This window comes from Catharus ustulatus, chromosome 6, assembly GCF_009819885.2.
Source record: "Catharus ustulatus isolate bCatUst1 chromosome 6, bCatUst1.pri.v2, whole genome shotgun sequence".
NCBI lineage: Eukaryota > Metazoa > Chordata > Aves > Passeriformes > Turdidae > Catharus > Catharus ustulatus.
In genome coordinates, this window is record NC_046226.1 from 12,393,438 (window position 1) to 12,411,805 (window position 18,368).

General features: G+C 44.6%; 1 protein-coding gene across 1 annotated transcript; it reads left to right on the forward strand.

The window, feature by feature from the left end:
• The first annotated feature begins 107 nt into the window (after positions 1 to 107).
• On the forward strand, positions 108 to 17,602 carry DEGS2 (delta 4-desaturase, sphingolipid 2). Its single transcript, XM_033061473.1, has 3 exons — positions 108 to 191; positions 9,113 to 9,855; positions 16,025 to 17,602. Exons 1-3 carry the CDS (start codon positions 110 to 112, stop codon positions 16,166 to 16,168), a joined length of 969 nt encoding a protein of 322 aa, XP_032917364.1. The 5' UTR covers positions 108 to 109; the 3' UTR covers positions 16,169 to 17,602.
• The last annotated feature ends 766 nt before the right edge of the window (positions 17,603 to 18,368 follow it).

The following is an 18,368-nucleotide window of genomic DNA, read 5'->3' on the forward strand; positions in this document are numbered from 1 at the left end:
CGGAGCTGTGCCGTGCCCGCCTGCGGGGCGGGGGCGGCCGGAGGAGCCGCCCTCCGCGGGCGCGGAGCTATAAGGGCAGCGCGGCGCGGCGGGGCGCGCAGCAGGCGCCATGGGGAACCGTGTCACCCGCGACGACTTCGAGTGGGTCTACACGGAGCAGCCCCACACGCAGCGCAGGAAGGAGATCCTGGGTACGACGGGGAGCCCGGGAGCGGCCGCGGCGGCTCGGGCAGCCGGTCTGGGCTGCGCTCCTGGACGGGAGGGGACGGGCGGGGCGGGCGGTCCGCGCCGGGACCGCCGGTGTCGGTGCGGCTCGGGCCGGTGTCCAGGCTGCGGGGAGAGGGTGTCGCAGCCCGGTGAGCTGTTGGGTGTTCCCCCGAGGAGTGTAGCACTCCCAGCTCTCTGTCTTCTGGAGGCAACGTTGGGGATGCTGGGCTGAATCGAGCCCGGCTGTGCCGAGCCGGGTCACCGGCGACACCAGCCGTGCCCGGTGCCCTCCTGCCCGCACCGCGCCCGGGAGCGGCCGCTGCCGTCGGGGGTCCGGGCGGGCGGCGGCTCCGCCGGGCGTGCCCCGGGCGCGGCTGGAGCCCTCCTGCCCGCACCGCGTTCCGGTGCCTCGATAGTGCGTGGAAGCACGGGGGCACAGGGTGAGGTCTGCTGCAGAACAATAGCGAGTCCCCGCTGCTCGTCGGGGACAAGGTACGCTCCTGTGCGTGTTGTACACGCAGCGCTTAACTGCGCACAGGAGCGGGTGGGTTTGTTTTTGCGATTTAACTTTCGTGGATGGGTTTGGGCTGTTCTGAAGATAGTTTTTGAGAATAACTGATTATTCAGAATTGTTGCAGAGTATTGTTGCGTATCTCCTGAAAATACATTTTCAACTTTTTATTAATAAAAAAGATTTTGACTTCCCCCTCTTTTCATTTGGCTGGGTTGGTCGTTTTGTTTTCTTCCCTCTAATCAGTAGGACAGAGTTTTTAAAGAACTTTTACAAAAAGGCAGTGGAGCTTCTCACTGAGTTGCTGCACAAGGTATGTGCTAATTAGGTGCAGTTTTATAACTCCCCCACAATCTTACAGATTAATCCAGGATCAATCTAAATTACAAAAACATTTCTGGTATAGTTGCAGTAGTGAAATATCCATGTCCAGGTTTGAATTACATCCAGGAAAATAATAATTATTTTACTATGTTATCCTGATGGTCAAATTACGTGAGCACAGCAGATAATGCTTCTTGGTGTTGTGTTCCCCATCCCTTCAATCAAGGGGACTACATTTTGGTGAGCTAAGGATAGGAAGGTGTATGGTGGGTCTCTGCCCTGGCTGCTCTCTTGCCTTCTTAGTTGTGCTATAGAATGGGGAGTGCAAACCATGATGAAGCTGTAAGGGGGTACTTGGACTCCCTTGTTGCAGCAAACTCTTTTTAGGACTCTTCAGCAGCACACTTGAAGAAGTTTTACCCACCCCCTCTCTGAGTTAAGAACAAGCAATTGGAATCCAGATCCATCTTCTTTATAGCTTCCCTTGCCCCAGCTGTGGGAGTAGAAGGAAGAGCAGAGAGAAATACAACATGGAAGGAGAGGCATGAATGATCTGTGTCTAATGAGGCAGAATGGATTATAAAATTAGTGTCACAAATACCAAAATGTTACCAAAAGTTACTGAAACTACCATAATATCCCACATAATATTTGTATAATGATCCTCACTCTATTGCTCAAAGCCTAAGGTCACCTAGTATTCAGAGTATATAGTTACCAAAGTGTTTAGTGTCTACTCTGCTAGAGTACACAGTAAGAATCTTAAATACATATGAACAAATAGCTATAAAATCCATGTATTTTACATTTTTGTGTACAGCAATGCCTTGAGGACAGCATTCCATGCTGGTAAAGGAAGTATTTCCTTCCCAATAGGTTAATGATTTAGTTGCTAAGCACTGAAACCTGATTGTTCTCTGGGCTGCTGCTTTTTAAAATGCTGGTCTCTCTCAGGCGTGGCCACTTGGATTTAAATACAAATGGAAATTATCCGTTAGGAAAAAAAAATGGGCAAACTGACAAACACCTAAGGTAGTTTCTTAAATGGTGTTTCCTATGCTGTTGCCCCAGTATGTTCCTATAGAGCATCTGCCAAGTAAAAATGTTCATCACAAAGTTGTTGGTCCTGGCTTAAGAGTTAGTAGCCCAGGTGTCTGTAAGATTTTTGTGGTTGATGACTGTGTCTGAATGAGCGCTCCCTGAGTCCAGTCTCCCTACCATGGGCAGGGACATCATTTGCTAGCTCAGGCTGCTCAGAGCCCCATCCAACCTGTACTTGAACACTTCCAGGGATGGGCCATCCACAGCTTCTCTGGGCTGCCAGTTCCAGTTGAGATGCAGAGCTATGAGCAGTGTCTATCAACTGGGCTGGCAGGAAACTGGCTTTGTGGCAGGACACTGTTGCACTAGATGAGGGTTATGATTCCTAAAGGCTTTAATCATACCAGCAAATAGATCCACACTTTGCACAGGGGAGAGGAGATGCTTTCTTATCTCTTTGTAGTATCTAATTAAAATGTAGCTTGTGCTTAGTACTGTCTGGGTGCAACTGCTTCTGATTTGGAGTGAAGATCTCTTGCCAAGCTGGCACTTCGACCCTGATCACGTTATACGTGTTCCTGAACACGTTATTCACGCTTTTCAGTTTATGAAATGGAATTGTTCATTGCTATTCTCTCGCTGTCTTGTTTATGAAAAGCCTGTTACTGCCTTGTGTCAGGACTGGGATTTGTGTAATGCTGCAGTAAGCTCTGTTAGGGAAAGATCTGGTTAAAACCTTCCTGATGGCAAAGTTGTTTCATCTAGATCTGCTCAGCCTTTCTGTGTAGTTAGAAAAATACTGTTGGGGGAGATATAGAGAGGACATCTAGCAGAAATAGGGTTTCTACTTTTTGTCAGTAAGGATTCCTTGGACTGAAAGACTTGGAAAAACCATGCTGTTGCTCAGTGGGAGGTGTTGATGGCTTTTCACTCCTGAGAGATGAAAAAATCATTGCTTAAACACAGGTAACACCATAATCATACAATGTATGGTCATTTCACCTGCAAATGATTTCCCAAATGCAAGCAATGGGCAATATGTTGTGACATGGGAAGAGCAAGGTCGTATTTGCACCATGGATCTAACTTTATGAAATTACCCTAAGTTGGTCAGAAACTGTCTTGGCTCACAGGATCCTTGGGAAGCACTTGTTTGCTCCTGAGGATGAGAGCTGAATCAATGTTACTCAGGATAGACCAGGAGCATCTGAATATGATCTAGCATCCAAGAATGCTTAATAGTTATGTAATTAGCCCTTTGGCAAGTTATTTTGGATTGGAGATGGTGCAAGGGTTTTATATGTACTTTATCCTGTAGGAAGGCTGAGACATTAGCCCATGGGGAGGGGTAGAACAAAATTAAAAAGCCAAAAACTGTTTTGTTTTAGCATTTAGCTGATCCGAGTATAGCTTCCAGCTCTGCTCTCTTATTTAGAGATTAATCTGCTATTTCTTCTGGCTGTCTCTTCTGTTGCCTTTTTAAACCTTACATTTATGAAAATTCTTATAAGCTGTACCTACTGAAACATGCAATATATCATATCCTTAGCTTAAATCAAAGCTCTGAAGTACATGTGCTTCTGGTGAAGAAGCTATGTTTGCCCTTTATGTTGCAGTGTGTGGGCACAGTGCTGCCCCTGATTGTGCAGATCCACTGATGAGTGCACTCAGAAGAGCTGCTGTCCCAGTGCTCATGCCAATTCCCTGTGGACATCACCTGGGAAATAAATCACATGGGCAGAAAGTGACTGATTTAGGCATTTGTGGTCTTCTGAGGGAAATGTATGAAGTGCATACAAAGGCTTCAGCTTAGTCCATATTTTTGTTTCAGAAGGAGTTGGAAGCCCTCTTTCTAGCCTTCCTACATCTCCTTACTCTGAACTAGCTAATACACAAACGTAAGCCAACAGGTTACAGCTGCTGACATAGTGATGTGCTGACATCATCCACCTCTGTTGACACTGGCAGAGTGGCACCACTGCGATGCTTTCCCTCTGGTGGCCACTTCTGGGTGACCCACTGCCCTGGGGCCAGCTAGCACTAAGCTGTTCAGAAGCTCCTGGGTGACAAATACAGGGTTAAGACAATTGTCCTTGCACAGTGGACATATAAAACTTCAGTGTAATTAGCTGGGCAAGAAATGTTTCTTATTTTGTGTGTATTGGAGGGGCTTTTTCACAAGAGACTGAGAAAAACCAGAAAATGTTTTCATGCATATTGTCTTCTGTGTAGTCTACCAGTGTCTCGACTCATGCATTGCTTGAATTAATCATAGAATAATACAATAGTTTGAGTACCAGGTACATCATCAACCACATCAGGTTGTTCAGAGCCCCAACCAACCTACCCCTGAACATTTCCAGGAATGAGGCATTTACAAGCTCTCTGAGCAACCTGCGATAGTGCTTCACCACCCTCATTGTAAAAAATTTCTTCCTTATGTCTTGATTAAATGTCTCCTCTTTTGGATGGGAACCATTACCCCTTGACCTATCACAACAAGCCCTACTAAACAGTGATTCCCCATCATTCCTATAAACCCCCATTAGGTGTTGAAAGGCAATAAGGTCGTCTTAAAGTCTTTTCCTCTCCAGGCTGAACAGCCTCCATTCTTAACTCTCTCAGCCTTTCCTTATTGTAGAGGTGCTCCAGCCCTCTGACAATTTTTATGCCCCTTCTCTGGACTTGCTCCAGTGTTGTTCACTAAGGGATTGGGTGTGCTGTGCTTTTGTAAGCATGTTTTTGAGCTGAGCTGCTAGAAGGCAAAATGCCATAATGTTAGTAAACTCTGTTCTTATTTTTGTTTATTTATTTGGTACAAATACCAGCTCCCACATAGGACATGGTGTAGTAAAGCTTACATCCTGTGCTTGGTGTCTCTTTTATCTGTTTTGGCAGGAACTCATAATCAATAGAATGATTCTCTAGGACAGCAGTATCACAGATTTTTTTTCCCCCTCCTTCCCTTTAACAAGCCTTTTAAGTGAGTTGTGCTGAGGAGTGTGTCCACTTTGACTATACGAACATGCTGCACATGGGGTGAAAAGAAAGGAAAATTAAGAAATTAAATTTCTTTTTGCTACTAGTTTCTCATGATGTGGGCAAGGCTGCTGCTCCTTAAACAACCATCACCACTGTCTCTCTGGACAGCTCCTGCCCTTGTTCACTTTCAAATGCCATGTTCACCAAAATGTGCAAGTGTGAAGAATGTGGTGTCACATCAATGAGAAATTGTGTCTGGTGCCATCATTGGGACTTGCCTGAGTTGTCTCAGGGACAGGGTCAGTAGGACAGAATGAGTGAGAGTTCAGAACAAGGTGTTTGCTGTCTCCTGAGGAGGAGAAACAGCAGGACCTGGCAACCAATGGCCTGTCCAGGAAGAATTGCTCCAGCCCTAACTGAGGATCACTGTAAGGCTATGGGGACTGCTCTTGGATCTCCAGAGAGAAGCATCAATGGAACAAAATACAGTCAGACTAATTTGTCTTAATTAATTAATTCGCTTGGTGAATGAGACCTGCCTCTCGAAAGATGCATAGAACAGTGGAGTGATTTCTGTGAAAAGTTAATTCAGTAAATGGGTTGTTTCAGAATTGTGAACCCTTCTGAAAATATATATACTTGCAGCATTTGTTCTCTCCTGACTTGTAAGAGTGGGGAATGCTGTCTTTCATCATCGTGGAGCTGTCTGGGCAGAGTTAGTAACTACATTTACCTACTGTACTAAGGTGCCTGTGCTGCTTTGGCAGTGTGCTGACTTTGGAGACAGAAAAGTCATCCTTGTGCACTGCTGCACATCTACACCAGTGTCCCCTCCCTCTCACAGCAGTACCCTGGCTCAGACTGGACAGCTAGAGGCAGCACATATGGATAACCTATCTGCTGGCCTGAGCTAACAGATGTCCTCAATGAGCTGGAGGCTGGGAGATGTGCTGTGCAGCTGGGTCTCTCCTGTGCTCATTGGGCTATAAAGGGCAAAACTTGGTCCCATGCAGTCACTTAACTGTAGGTGTTGTGTCCTGTGCTGTGCTGTGTGTCCATGCCTTCATCCACCTCCCACCCCCCATTTAGAAGGGATAAATGGTGGGGTTGGGGTGTTCTCCTCTTTCTGTGCCTTCTCTCTGTGCCTCTGATTATCTGTTGCCTTTTTTTCATGCAGGTGGGTGATGCCTGGTTTGCATAGCACCTACAGACACTTGTCACAGCAGCCTTACAGGCATGTCCAGGCTTTTCTGCAGCAAGTGAGGCTCTTGCCTTACTAGCATTCTTGTAGCTAACTGCAAGGCATGAACACAGGGGAAAAATGAGACAGAAATTTGTGTTATCACAACTTTGTGTCAGCACATTTTACATAAATTGCAGACATCAGAATCACTTACTTTGGCATCAAATGTGTCTCACTGAAGAGTGCTTGGCCTCAAGTTTGAAAAGGGTCAGCATTCAACATTCTGCATTTGAAATGCTCCTGAACCAACAAGTCTCTGGTAGGCTACTCCATCAGTGGAGCATTCATCCTCCAGTGATCTTACCAGAACCAACCTCCTGCCCAAACCACGGTTTCTCTATGAGGAGAAACCTGAAATTTTTCCATGCCATGGAAACAGGATGACTTTATCAGCATTAATGGTAAACAGCCACAGTATGTGGTTTAACTAGTATGCAAAGATTTACTGTTGGAGTTATCCATGTGTTTAATTTAATATTAAACCCTGGCAAGTTACTTAATAGCTGTTACCTGTGATAAGTGCAACCTGCCTGCATTGCTGCTTGCACACACTGTTGCTGCCATTTGGCAGTGACTGCTCTGGAACCTTTTAAATGGAATCCAGTCCTTGTTGGCTGCCACAGAATGAAACAGGACAAAAACTTCCATTATTTTCAAATGACAGTATGAAACATCTCTAAGCAATTTTCCCATCCCATTAAAATTCAGGGGGTTTTTTTTGTTTGTTTTGTTTGGGGTTTTTTGGGGTGTTTTTTGTTTTTGTTTTTTTTTTGGGGGGTGTGGTCAATGTGGCCTCAATTTGACCAGGCTGAGGAACAGATTTAGTTGTTTTACATTTCATCTTTTCTGGTGACTGCAGTAACTTATCTCTACCAACTGTATGATGTGACAACATTTTAGGTGGCTTGACTTATTAAAACATTTTCTGGCTTTTGGACAGATGCCCCTAAGAAAGAGGTTAAGCTACATAAAAGTTCATGTCTGTAAGAGTCTTTCTGACCAGGTTGTTATATCGTTATGCTTGAGAGTGAACTTTGCATAAGCAGCACTTGGTGTAAAACTTTAGTAGCCATTCAGGTACTAGAGAACAATTTTTGTATGTTTACTTTATTGGTGTGAAAAATAAAATTTCAAGAATTGTGAAAACAGCAAAAAACCCAAAACAGCCAAACAAAAACATCCCTGGATTTTCTAGAGATTTTTGTCCAAAAATTTGTCTGACTTTAGAAAGATATGAATTTTTACTATAGCTTTCCCAGCACTTAGAAAATCTCTCTCTTGCCTGAATATCCTCGTGGTGACCTTGACCTCCTTATCCTCACAAGATTTGGGAATATCTCCTTTGTCCTCATCTTCCACATCACTTTTCTAATCTTTGTAATCTCTAATTTCTTTCAGGATGGGCTGAAGTTGGCCAAGAGGCTCAAGGGTTATTGGAATGGTTGCAGAATGTGACCACATTAACCTGCTTCTTCAAGTAGCACTTCATTTCTGTAAACTTCTCAGGGTTCACTTCTACAAAAACCTTCTCTGCATCCAGCACTCAGTATCTACTACTGCTTTCAAGGTCACATAAATTACATATATTGTCTCCAGCCTTTGCTTATAGTAGACACAGCTGCATAGATGCAGATCATTGTAATCTGATTTTATTGTACTGGTATTATACTGTGACAGTCAGATGATGTTTACTTTTCTATTCATAAAATGGGCCCATGAAACTCACAGGGACACTGTGTAACCTCAGGGTTCAGAATGAGTGACTTCTCTATGCACTTATCTGCATAAGCTGCAATTAGTGAGAAATGCAAAGTATGAGTTAAAGGAAGGAGGTCAGTATGTGAGTAAAAGCCATAAGGCAGCAGAAGGAATCATGTGCAAGTTAATACTGGAAGTGAGAAGCATGGACTTGCAAAAAGGAGATGTGAATCAGTGAACAGCACCTAGAGGATCAACTGTACTGTGTATTTTATTTTCTTTTTAAAGGACAGAGGAATGGCCGGTGGGACTGAAAATCAGTAAGCTGGCCCTGGCCTGACATGAGTCAGACTTGCAAGCCTAGCCCATGTCTCTCTGACACTGTACTGCAGTATTTGTGAGGCCTCATGAAGCTGTTGTGTATAACCTATGTGGCTTTTATGCCTGCTTTTGGAATGTTACATGGGAACAGAGAAAAAATTACCATGCCTTACAAAATCCTGATAATATTACTGTCTTTGCTGTGATGTTACCATGTGTGAAGAGCTGTTGTGAGCACTGGTAAACACTCAGATAATTAGGAATTTTTTTTAAATGCTGTGTTTGTCATCTAACCACAGAGCAAAACCTGGTGAGCCTGTTGCTCAGCTCTCTCCTCTGCTTGTGTGTTTAAAACAACAGTGTGAAAAGGGCTACAAAGAAGGCAGTTGTATCCTTTTAGTGGAAAATAACATCTGAGCAAAATACACAAGGACATTAAAACCTTACAAACATGACAGAAGGTGTTTCTAAGAGCCTAAGTCCTGTGGGGTTTGGCATATTACTGCTCATCACTGTGAAGCAATACTCATTGTGGGGAAGGCACATGATGCCACAGAGAGACTATCAGGGTATTATTTTATATGTCTGTATATATCAGTATCAATCACAGTTGGACATGATGCTGGGACTAGTAAAACTTTTACCATAGTGGCAACACAACTTTGGAATTAGCATTTTATAAAACCAGGGTCTCAAACATAGTGCAATAAAAACAGAGTCACAGTGGTGATGGTGTTTACCTAATGATGATCTAACAAAGTTTTTGTCTGCATTTTTCACTTTAGCAAAGTATCCAGAGATCAAGAGCCTAATGGGACCAGATCCACATTTAAAGTGGATTGTATCTGGAATGGTTTTCATGCAGCTGCTGGCATGCTACCTGGTGAAAGACTTATCTTGGAAATGGATTTTCTTCTGGGCTTATGCTTTTGGGGGCTGCATCAACCATTCCCTGACCCTCGCCATCCATGATATTTCACACAACGTGGCCTTTGGGAACAAGCAGGCCAAGTGGAACCGATGGTTTGCAGTCTTTGCCAACTTGCCCATTGGCATCCCCTACTCTGCCTCCTTCAAGAAATACCACATTGACCATCACCGGTATCTGGGAGGGGACGGCTTGGATGTGGACATTCCCACAGACTTTGAGGGCTGGTTTTTCTGCACGCCGCTCCGGAAACTGCTTTGGCTGTTCCTCCAACCTCTGTTCTACAGCCTGAGACCACTGTATGTGAACCCCAAAGCAATTACTCGGATGGAAATTCTTAATGCCCTCGTCCAGTTTTCTATAGACCTCATCATTTACTACCTGTGGGGGCTCAAACCTGTTATTTACTTAATAGCAGGTACAATTCTTTGCTTGGGTTTTCATCCCATTTCTGGGCACTTCATAGCAGAACACTACATGTTCCTGAAAGGGTATGAGACATACTCTTATTATGGACCTCTGAACTGGCTCACCTTCAATGTAGGCTACCACATGGAGCATCATGACTTCCCCAGCATTCCTGGATGCAGATTGCCCATGGTAAGTATAGCATGAGCATGGGTGAGTTGGACTTTTATTATAGCTGCTAAACTGTCTCAAAGAAAACATTCCATATAATAGCAATTGAGAATTTAAGAAAAAAAAAGGGGAAAACAAGAGAACAGCTTTTTGGATTTGTTTCTAATTAACTTTAAGCCAGAGATTGAGGGAAGGGCTGTCAAACTGCTGTAATGCTTATTTGATGCAAACTAGAACATCTGATCCTCAGAGGGCTTGAGGAATACCTTTGGCATGATAAAAATCCTCCAACATGGCTTTGAATGTCTCAATTTACATCCCTCAATTTCAATTCTTTGAAAGCTTGAAGATCCATCTAGAGGGAGACAGGTGGCAATTGCTACTTGAAATTTGTCTAATGATCAATCTGCTAACTATATTGCTTGATTAACATCAAAGAAAAGTTTTCCTGTTTTTGAGATGACATAATTTTTGGGGCATGTTCCAGCCTGACACAGATAGCACTGGAAAATAAAGCTGCACTCTCTGTGACTCCTTTTAGCACTCCTGCCCCACCCACTGAAACTGAGGAGCCTGGTCTGTCGCTGGGAAAGTGCTGTGGCTTTCCTCCTTTGAAAGGCAAACCCCTTTTTGTTTATGTTTTATCAGTTGTGGGAATCAAATTTGCAAAGCCCAGGTGTCTAGGAATGGTTTTCAGTCTCCCTGCAGGTGTGTAGCTGCTCTGGTGTGCTTTAATGCCAGGGCTCCTCAGCAGGTGCTCAGTGTCAGAGGTACGTGACTTCCAAGGATTGCTCCTACCTACAAGTTCTCTGACATAAGAGAAGGAAACATCTTTCTGTGGGCTGATGCAAAGTTGGGAACTGCTGCTGCAACATCCTTATGGGATGGAGGTAGAGCCGAGGAGCTGAGGTTCAGGAGCTGTGACCTCCCCACAACTGATACCCTGTGCAACTCCTGCGATGGTGTCCCTGGGCAAACCCTGCTGAGGGTTCATGTTCTCCATCACAGAAACACTCTGTGAGAGGAGATTCAAATCAAGGGGAGATTTGCTTGTGTAGAAGAGTGTGGGAAGCCTCTATATAGCCTGCGAAGAAGTTTCATTCACTCTGCTGCTGCTGGAGGTCTGTCCTGGAGTCACTGCCTGCTCCTGGTGAGGCTCAGAGGAGCTGGTGCAGCAGCCCACACTCAGATATGAAGTTCTCTGGGAGGCACTCCCATCACTGATACACCTGATAGCTCAGCAGGGAAGTGCATGTGCTTAGCTTTAGTTTCAAGTGTTCCAACTTGTTAGATGGGCTTAGATACTTAGATTACCAAAATGAAAATAGAAGAGAAGGAGGTTAGCTCAGTATCCTGCACTAAGGAGGTGAGTAACTAATTGAACCTGCTGGGACTGTTGCTCCAGCCCTGATTGAGACCTGAAAAGCTCTTCTCCACCCACACCACAAATAGTTCAGCCTAATTCCTTGAGGCAGTGCAGCAGCTGCAAGTGTCTGCCCTCCTGTGTAAAGAGGATGGAGTTATTAGCTGAATTTCACAGGCTTGTGTTCACGTGTGTTTTGGTCTTTGGCAACTGAGACTTGCCCTGCTGGTGGAGGACAAAGCAGGCTTGTCAGACACTGTTGCCTGACAGAACTACATGGAACACTTGGAGTCTGATGAGTGATCAATTACAAATAAAAATTCTATTAAAAAGAATTATACTTTAAAAATTTCTATTTTCTCTGGCAACAGAGTTCCTGTAGAAAATTCTTTGACCATTAAAATAAATTGGCTACTCTTTTCTGCAAAATGAGAAAAAAAAATCTCTGCCCCTCTGATGGAAAGAGATAAGGATACGGATCTCTGAATAACTTTAAATCTTGAACTTCATAGCAGGTGAGAAACCTCACCTTGCTCTACTTTGCTTAACCTCCTGGCAAATTTTTCACTCAGCAAACATCTGTATTTTCAGATTTAGTCTCTTAGACACTTGAATGTCTAATAGTTGCATTGTGTAATATGGATGACCTCTGAGTGAGACTATTTTTAATTATTGGCAAGTAGAAGGTGGAGTAAAGATCTCTAAAGATCTATCCTGCATGATTCAGATCAGGGGAGAAATAGGATTTGAGAATAACTGGATCTTAATCTTGGACAGTAACTGGCTTTTCAGCTTGCTTATCAGGAAAGTAAATTCAGCTTTTTCCTTTGTTACAGGTGTGTCATTCAGAATGCTCTGAGTAATGTGTTTGCCACTGGAAAGACCTTTACCCTAGGACTGTGACAGATTTGAAGGAGGAAGAATTAGGCTTTGCTCATAAGCTTATGGGTATTAAAGATGAGTGACATGGGTGCACAGTAAGAACTTGTCCCACTAGTATAATGGGAGATTTCACAAGAGACCATGAAATTTAACATTGCAATAAAGGATCTGCTCTAAGAAAAAACATGTAGACTTGACTAGATTAGTCTTTGAATAAAGTCTTATAACTACAAAAAATTGCATTGTTTACCCAATGAGTAAAGAGATCTATTCTTCATTGTCTGAAGGATTGAATATACTTATAGAGAGAGGAGATTGGAGAAGAAGGAGGAACTCTACTCCTGGAAACTGCAATAAAAGCAGCAGTGTTACCAGAGGCAAACTAGTTACTCATTAAGCTTGTGGGAAAAGGAAAAGACATGGTATAAAACCAGATTTATTAGACAGACAAGACTGGAAAACATGGTAGATGTGCTGGTTTTGAATTGCAGATTTCATTAACCCTATGATGGCCAGGAGGGCTGACTTGAGTGTTCACCATCCTGTGGTGGAGATGCAGGACTATAGAGGGAACTTACTGTAATAAGCCTTTGAGCATTCTAAATGTAGTTTTGCAGCTTTGTGTCATAAGGATCTCTAGTTTCTGTATAGCCCCAGGACAAAGAGTGTGTAACAGCCATGCTGAAATACTGGGCTGCATTCAACTTTTGTGCCTATCAGATATGAAGAGTAGGACTAGAGTCCTGTCACTGTGCTCTACAAGCACAGAACCACAACAGAAGTTTCTGTCCAAAAGATGTGATTTCTTGCTCTGCCACCCTGACCTACTTAAAGAAAAGCCTCAATACACCAGGTGCCAAGTTCCTAGTAATTGTCCTGCAGACTTTGCAATCTCTTGTTATCCTTTCATGATAACAGAATCACAGAGTGGGTGAGGTTCAGCCTCCCTGCTCAAACAAGGTCATCCTAAAGCACATGGCACAGGATTGTGTCCAGATGGTTCTTGAATATCCCCCTGAGGGAGACTCTGCACCCTCTCTTGGGCAACCTGTTCCTGTGCTCAATAACTGTACAGTAAAAAAGTTCTTGCTTATGTTCAGGTGGAACTTCCTGTGCATCAGTTTCTGCCTGTTGTCTATTGCTCAGCAGCACTGAGAGGAGCCTGGATCCATTCTCTTGACAACCACCCTCCAGATACTTAGAGATATTGATGAGGTTCCCTCTCAGTTGTCTTTTCCTGAGGCTGAACAAGCCCAGCTGCATCAGCCTTTTCTCATAAGAGATGCTCCAGTCCCTTGCTCAGCCTTGTCACTGTTCACTGGACTGGCTCCTTTTCTGCAGGCTAAACAGCCCCCTTCCCTCAGCCACTCCTCCCATGATGCTGCATTTAAAAGGGAGCCTGCATTAAACCCCAGTTACTTTCTGCCCTCCCACTATCCAGTTTTTCTGGTAGATAAGGTGATAATTCTGTCTTTGGAGATGCTGAAAGAAATCATGAAAAATTAGATGTTTCTGCTGGAAAACTTTTTTGTAGATCTATTATAAAAGAGAAACATCTTTTAAAATTCTTTCCTGACACGTGATAGCAAGATGGGAACATGTACCTAACAAATTTTCTTCTTTTCCATAAGAAAATCCTTCAGAAGTCCCCACTCTGACTGCATTAATTAAATTTTCTCTTTCCTCTGTTCCTTACTCAGTTTCACCTTCCCCTCTGCATATTTTCTGAGCATCCCACACGGCTGACCTGCCCAGAGACCTTGCAGTAGTGCAAGTGGTGCCTCCCTTCCTGCACAAGGTGCTGCTTGTGTTTGCAGAAGCTGTTGGGCTGAACATAGGCAGGCTGTTTATTGGCCTCTTCTCTGGGCCATCTTTAACTTCTTTGTCACTACTACTTTTCTTTTGGAACTTTTGGAGCCAGAGGACACAGCCTGAGACATTCCCAGGAGCTGAATTGGTTTTTGTGAATCTCCAGCCTTCTATTTCCATGTGCAAGAGGCAATATAGGAAAGCTTCCTGAAACTCCTGTGGTGGTCAGAATATAACATGGGCAAGAGCTCTGCAGAATAATGTAACTATCTAAGAAAACATGGTCTGGTTCAGAGAGCAAGAAATACATGAGGTTCTGGAGAAGAGGGGAATTGTAAACTTGCCATATGAACTTGAGTAGTGTTCAACTACAGTTGAAAGGCAGAATTCAGGCAGAATTTCTAAAATGGAGGTAGGAAGGAAGGCGTAAGCAACTGTGTGACTGTGTCAGAGCTAGAGTTTTTGAAGCTGGGTATCTGAGCCCCCCTTTGTGTTTGCATCAGGCCTCATGAGTAGGCTTCATTCAAGGCAGCTTACTGTGGAAATAGTCCTCCCTCTCATCCTCTGGCTATTTCAATTACCCAAATGGGAAAAAGGAGGATACAATACCCAGATTAAATTATTTCTGACCGAGGTTACAGAAGGAGCATGGGGAGCTAAATCTGTATCTCTGGAGATCTTGGAAACCTGGAAATCGCTTCTCTTCCAGTTACTAACAAATATCTCTAAGAAGAGATCCTGATATTGTCTGAATCCCACTGAAAATTAACTACTTTGAAGTACAAACCAATGCTTTAAAGCAGGATAGAGAAAATTATGATGAAGTTGGAGGTATTCAGTGAAAGACAGAGTATAGTCAGACCTGAACTGAATCTTCCATCTCCAGCACAGCACTACCCCACCAGGAGCACAAGGAGTGTGTAAGGGACAGAGGTAAAAGATCTTAATGACTCTTGTACATTATCCAACCTACTTCACAGAGAAGTGTCTGCTAGGAAACTGAATTAATGAGGTAATTAGCAGGGAGCCACACTAGCTTATAATTTAACTTTCACTGGAATTCTTCCTTTTCACAAACAGTCAAATGCTGTGTTAACGTTCCACCATTATACCTCAAGTGGTGATGAGACCCTTTTCCTGCATGATGATTTCTGTACAACCCTTTCTGTCTTCACTGGAAGTTTGCACTGTTCTCAGTCTAGCTGGCTTTAAAATTCTGCGGGGTTTTTAAAGAGAGAAATCATGCTGTCAGCAAGACAAACTACTCTATTCTAGAGCTTTGTTTGTCTAGGAGGTGGAGCTGCAATAAAACCATGCCCAAGCAGTTACCTGCAAGTGTACTATAGTTAAAAGATTCTGCTGTTTCATAAATGTGTTCAAAAAGCAAAGCATCTAATTGGAGCAGGAGTAATAACTGATAACTTAGGAATCCTCACAGTCCCCTGAACCTGCCAGCTTTGAAACCTCTGTCCTCTGGCCCAACTCCCACTGCAAGCACCCCCCCAATGATGCACAATGCTTCTGTGATGGCAACAGTCTTAAGACTTGGGGAACTATGGCAGGCATTTAATTTTATTAGACTTGTGACCTAATAAAGAATCTCACAGTATTTTTAATATCAGATTGAGGAGAACAGACCATCCTTGCCTGCTGGAGTAACCCATCTCTTGGATTTGCATCATAGTAGCAGAATGCAGGGTAGAAAACAAAGTGTAGGCAAGGCTGTGTCTGTCATTTTCTCAGTTGTTAACTCTCTTACCCATCACCCTCAACAGAATAATATTATGAGTGGCAAACAGGGCTTTAAATGTGTACTGGAGTCTTGGCAATTGATAAAGTGGATGAAGTATATAATTGTGGAGATCCTACCACCTCTGAAATGAGACAAAATAGTTCTGACTGAAGGCAGCAATGTATTGTCTTTCAAACTGTGACACTGTGAGGCAAAACTTCATCAGGAATCTGCTAAGAAGTATCTAAATGCATTTGTGTACATCTCATTTGGCCGAACTTCAGAAGCTCACAAGCAATAACAAGTAACTTCAGGTAATGGCTGTGCTATCAGATCTGAATGTGAAGGTTGAAACACCTGACTCTGTGCAGCCAAACAGCTCATTCTCTCTCTTCTTCTTCCAGGTGAGGAAGATTGCAGCAGAGTATTATGATAACCTCCCACATCACCAGTCCTGGATTCGAGTTCTGTGGGACTTTGTTTTTGATGACACCCTTGGTCCTTATTCAAGGGTTAAGAGACTGTGCAAGCTGGCAAAGGAAAGCTAACAGGATAGCTCTGCCTGCTGCAGTGCAGTGTGTTTGTTCATTCCCTTGACTCCTGTTTTCTGCAGAAATAGAAGGATCTTTGTGTGTGCTGAATTAAAGTTGGTGCATGCTGCTTATGCCTATACACACACCCAAGAGGATGGGTGTAAAAATGAAGCAATTTTAGACAGCTGATGTGTTTTAATAATGGATGTTTGTATATGTAACACTCAGAACTTAGATTAGAGTGAACTATGATTAGGTGAACCTTTGGTCTAGGCTTAGAATTAACTTCCTGGGACACATGTGCCTAAGCCCAAGTTTTAGCTTTGTCTGTGGGGAAGAATGATTGTTGTGTGTTGTGTGTGAGCATGTGTGTGTGTAGTTCAGAACTGGTTTCTCTTGATGCCAGATTGGAAGTAGATGCTCTGTGTGCACAGGACTGTGGAAGCAGGAAAGACTGGCATGCAGAAGTAAATGATACTCTCTGGAGAACACAAGGGTGCTTTTAGCTCAATGTCTTGTCTAATCTATTATCTTCTGATAATTGCTAATAACAGAAATTTTATATATGCAATGGAATATGTTGATATTTTTATATGTCTGTAACGTTATTTTAGTAGCTGCTGTTTGATCTTTATTCCAGGGCTTTGTCTAAACAGTTTCTGAATGAATTTCCATTCTTAGGATCTAATACTATTGCTAAATGACAGATCTGAACTGTGGCAAGGAAGAATCCTTTCTTTAGTCTTCCACCTACTCGCTGATCAGCAGCATGGATGTGCCTCTGGAGGAGCTGGGTGGTCTTTTCTCACTCAGCTTTTCAACAGTATTCATAGCTTCATGTATCTCACCCTTTTCCCTAATGTGTGTCCTCTGGGAAAGGAGAGGTTCTAGTTTTAATTTTTCCTTGCCAAGACTATTAGCATTCCTTGTCACCTTTCTTGGTCTCTTCTATATAGCACCCCTTTCTGCATGGGAGTTAGGAGTACGTGTCAGTGCAGACATGGAGGTGTCTTCATGGTGGTATTTGTTCCTAACTACTTTCAGAATAATGGCAGGGCTTTTTTCTCTGTCATTCAAGGGGCACAACTTGACATTTGGGAAGCACATGATACTCCAGCTATATAAAATTGCCACTGGTGGTGTTAAGGGATGTACCTGGAACATGGAGATGGGGCTGTTTATCTCTTACTTGGTGCTATTGACATTAACCTTCACCTCTCATTTCTCCCCACTGGCATACCAAAATCTTCCTGCCTGTCCTCTCCAGTTATAAACTTCTGGCTATCCTCAATAATTCTGCATCATCAAAAACCCTAATCAAAACAAGCAGAACAGTATCTTGGGAGTCAAGAATTCAGAGGCCATCTAGTAAATTCTCTCCACCATGGAAAGTTGGAAAAGTATTTCTGTCCTTACAAAGTGGTTAAAAGAGAAAAATGATATATATATAATTACAGTAGTTTCACGAATACAAGCCGCACGGATTATAAGCCGCACCCCCGGTGCCTCGACAATGTTGCTGTCTTTGTCAATAGATAAGCCGCACCCCGAATATTAGCCGCACTTTCGTTCGTCGCGAGAATCCGTGCGCAGCTTTCACAAATTGGCCAATTAGTAACAGGATCGCGGCATAGCGGGCTTTACTGGCTCGGGGCGGGGCCAGGCAGGCTCGGCCCGCTCATGGTTGCCGACGGGGCCGGGTGGCCCAGCTCAGCGCCACGGCTCGGCGGGGCTGGCCGGGTGGTGCTGCCGCCGCCGCCGGGCTCGCTGGCCCCCCTCTCCCGTCAGCACCGCCCCGCTGCCGCGTTCGCTCGCCCGGCTGGCAGGGCTGCCGCCGCCGGGCTCGCCGCCCGCCCCGCTGCCGCTTTCGCTCGCCCCGCTGCCGCGCCTCGCGAGCGCCGCGCCCGCCCCGCGGCGCTTTCGCGAGCGGCGCTTCGGCTCGCGCCGCTTCGGCTCGCGCCGCTTCGGCTCGCGCCGCTTCGGCTCGCGCGCTTCGGCGAACGGCGCTTCGGCTCGCGCGCTTCGGCTCGCCGCGCGGCGCTTCGGCGAGCGGCGCTTCGGCTCGCCGCGCGGCGCTTCGGCGAGCGGCGCTTCGGCTCGCGCGCTTTGGCGAGCGACGCTTCGGCTCGCCCCGCCGGCAGGGCTGCCGCCGCCGCCACCAGGCTCGCCGGCCGCCCCCTCCCGTCTGCACCGCCGCCGCGTTTCCTCGCCCTGG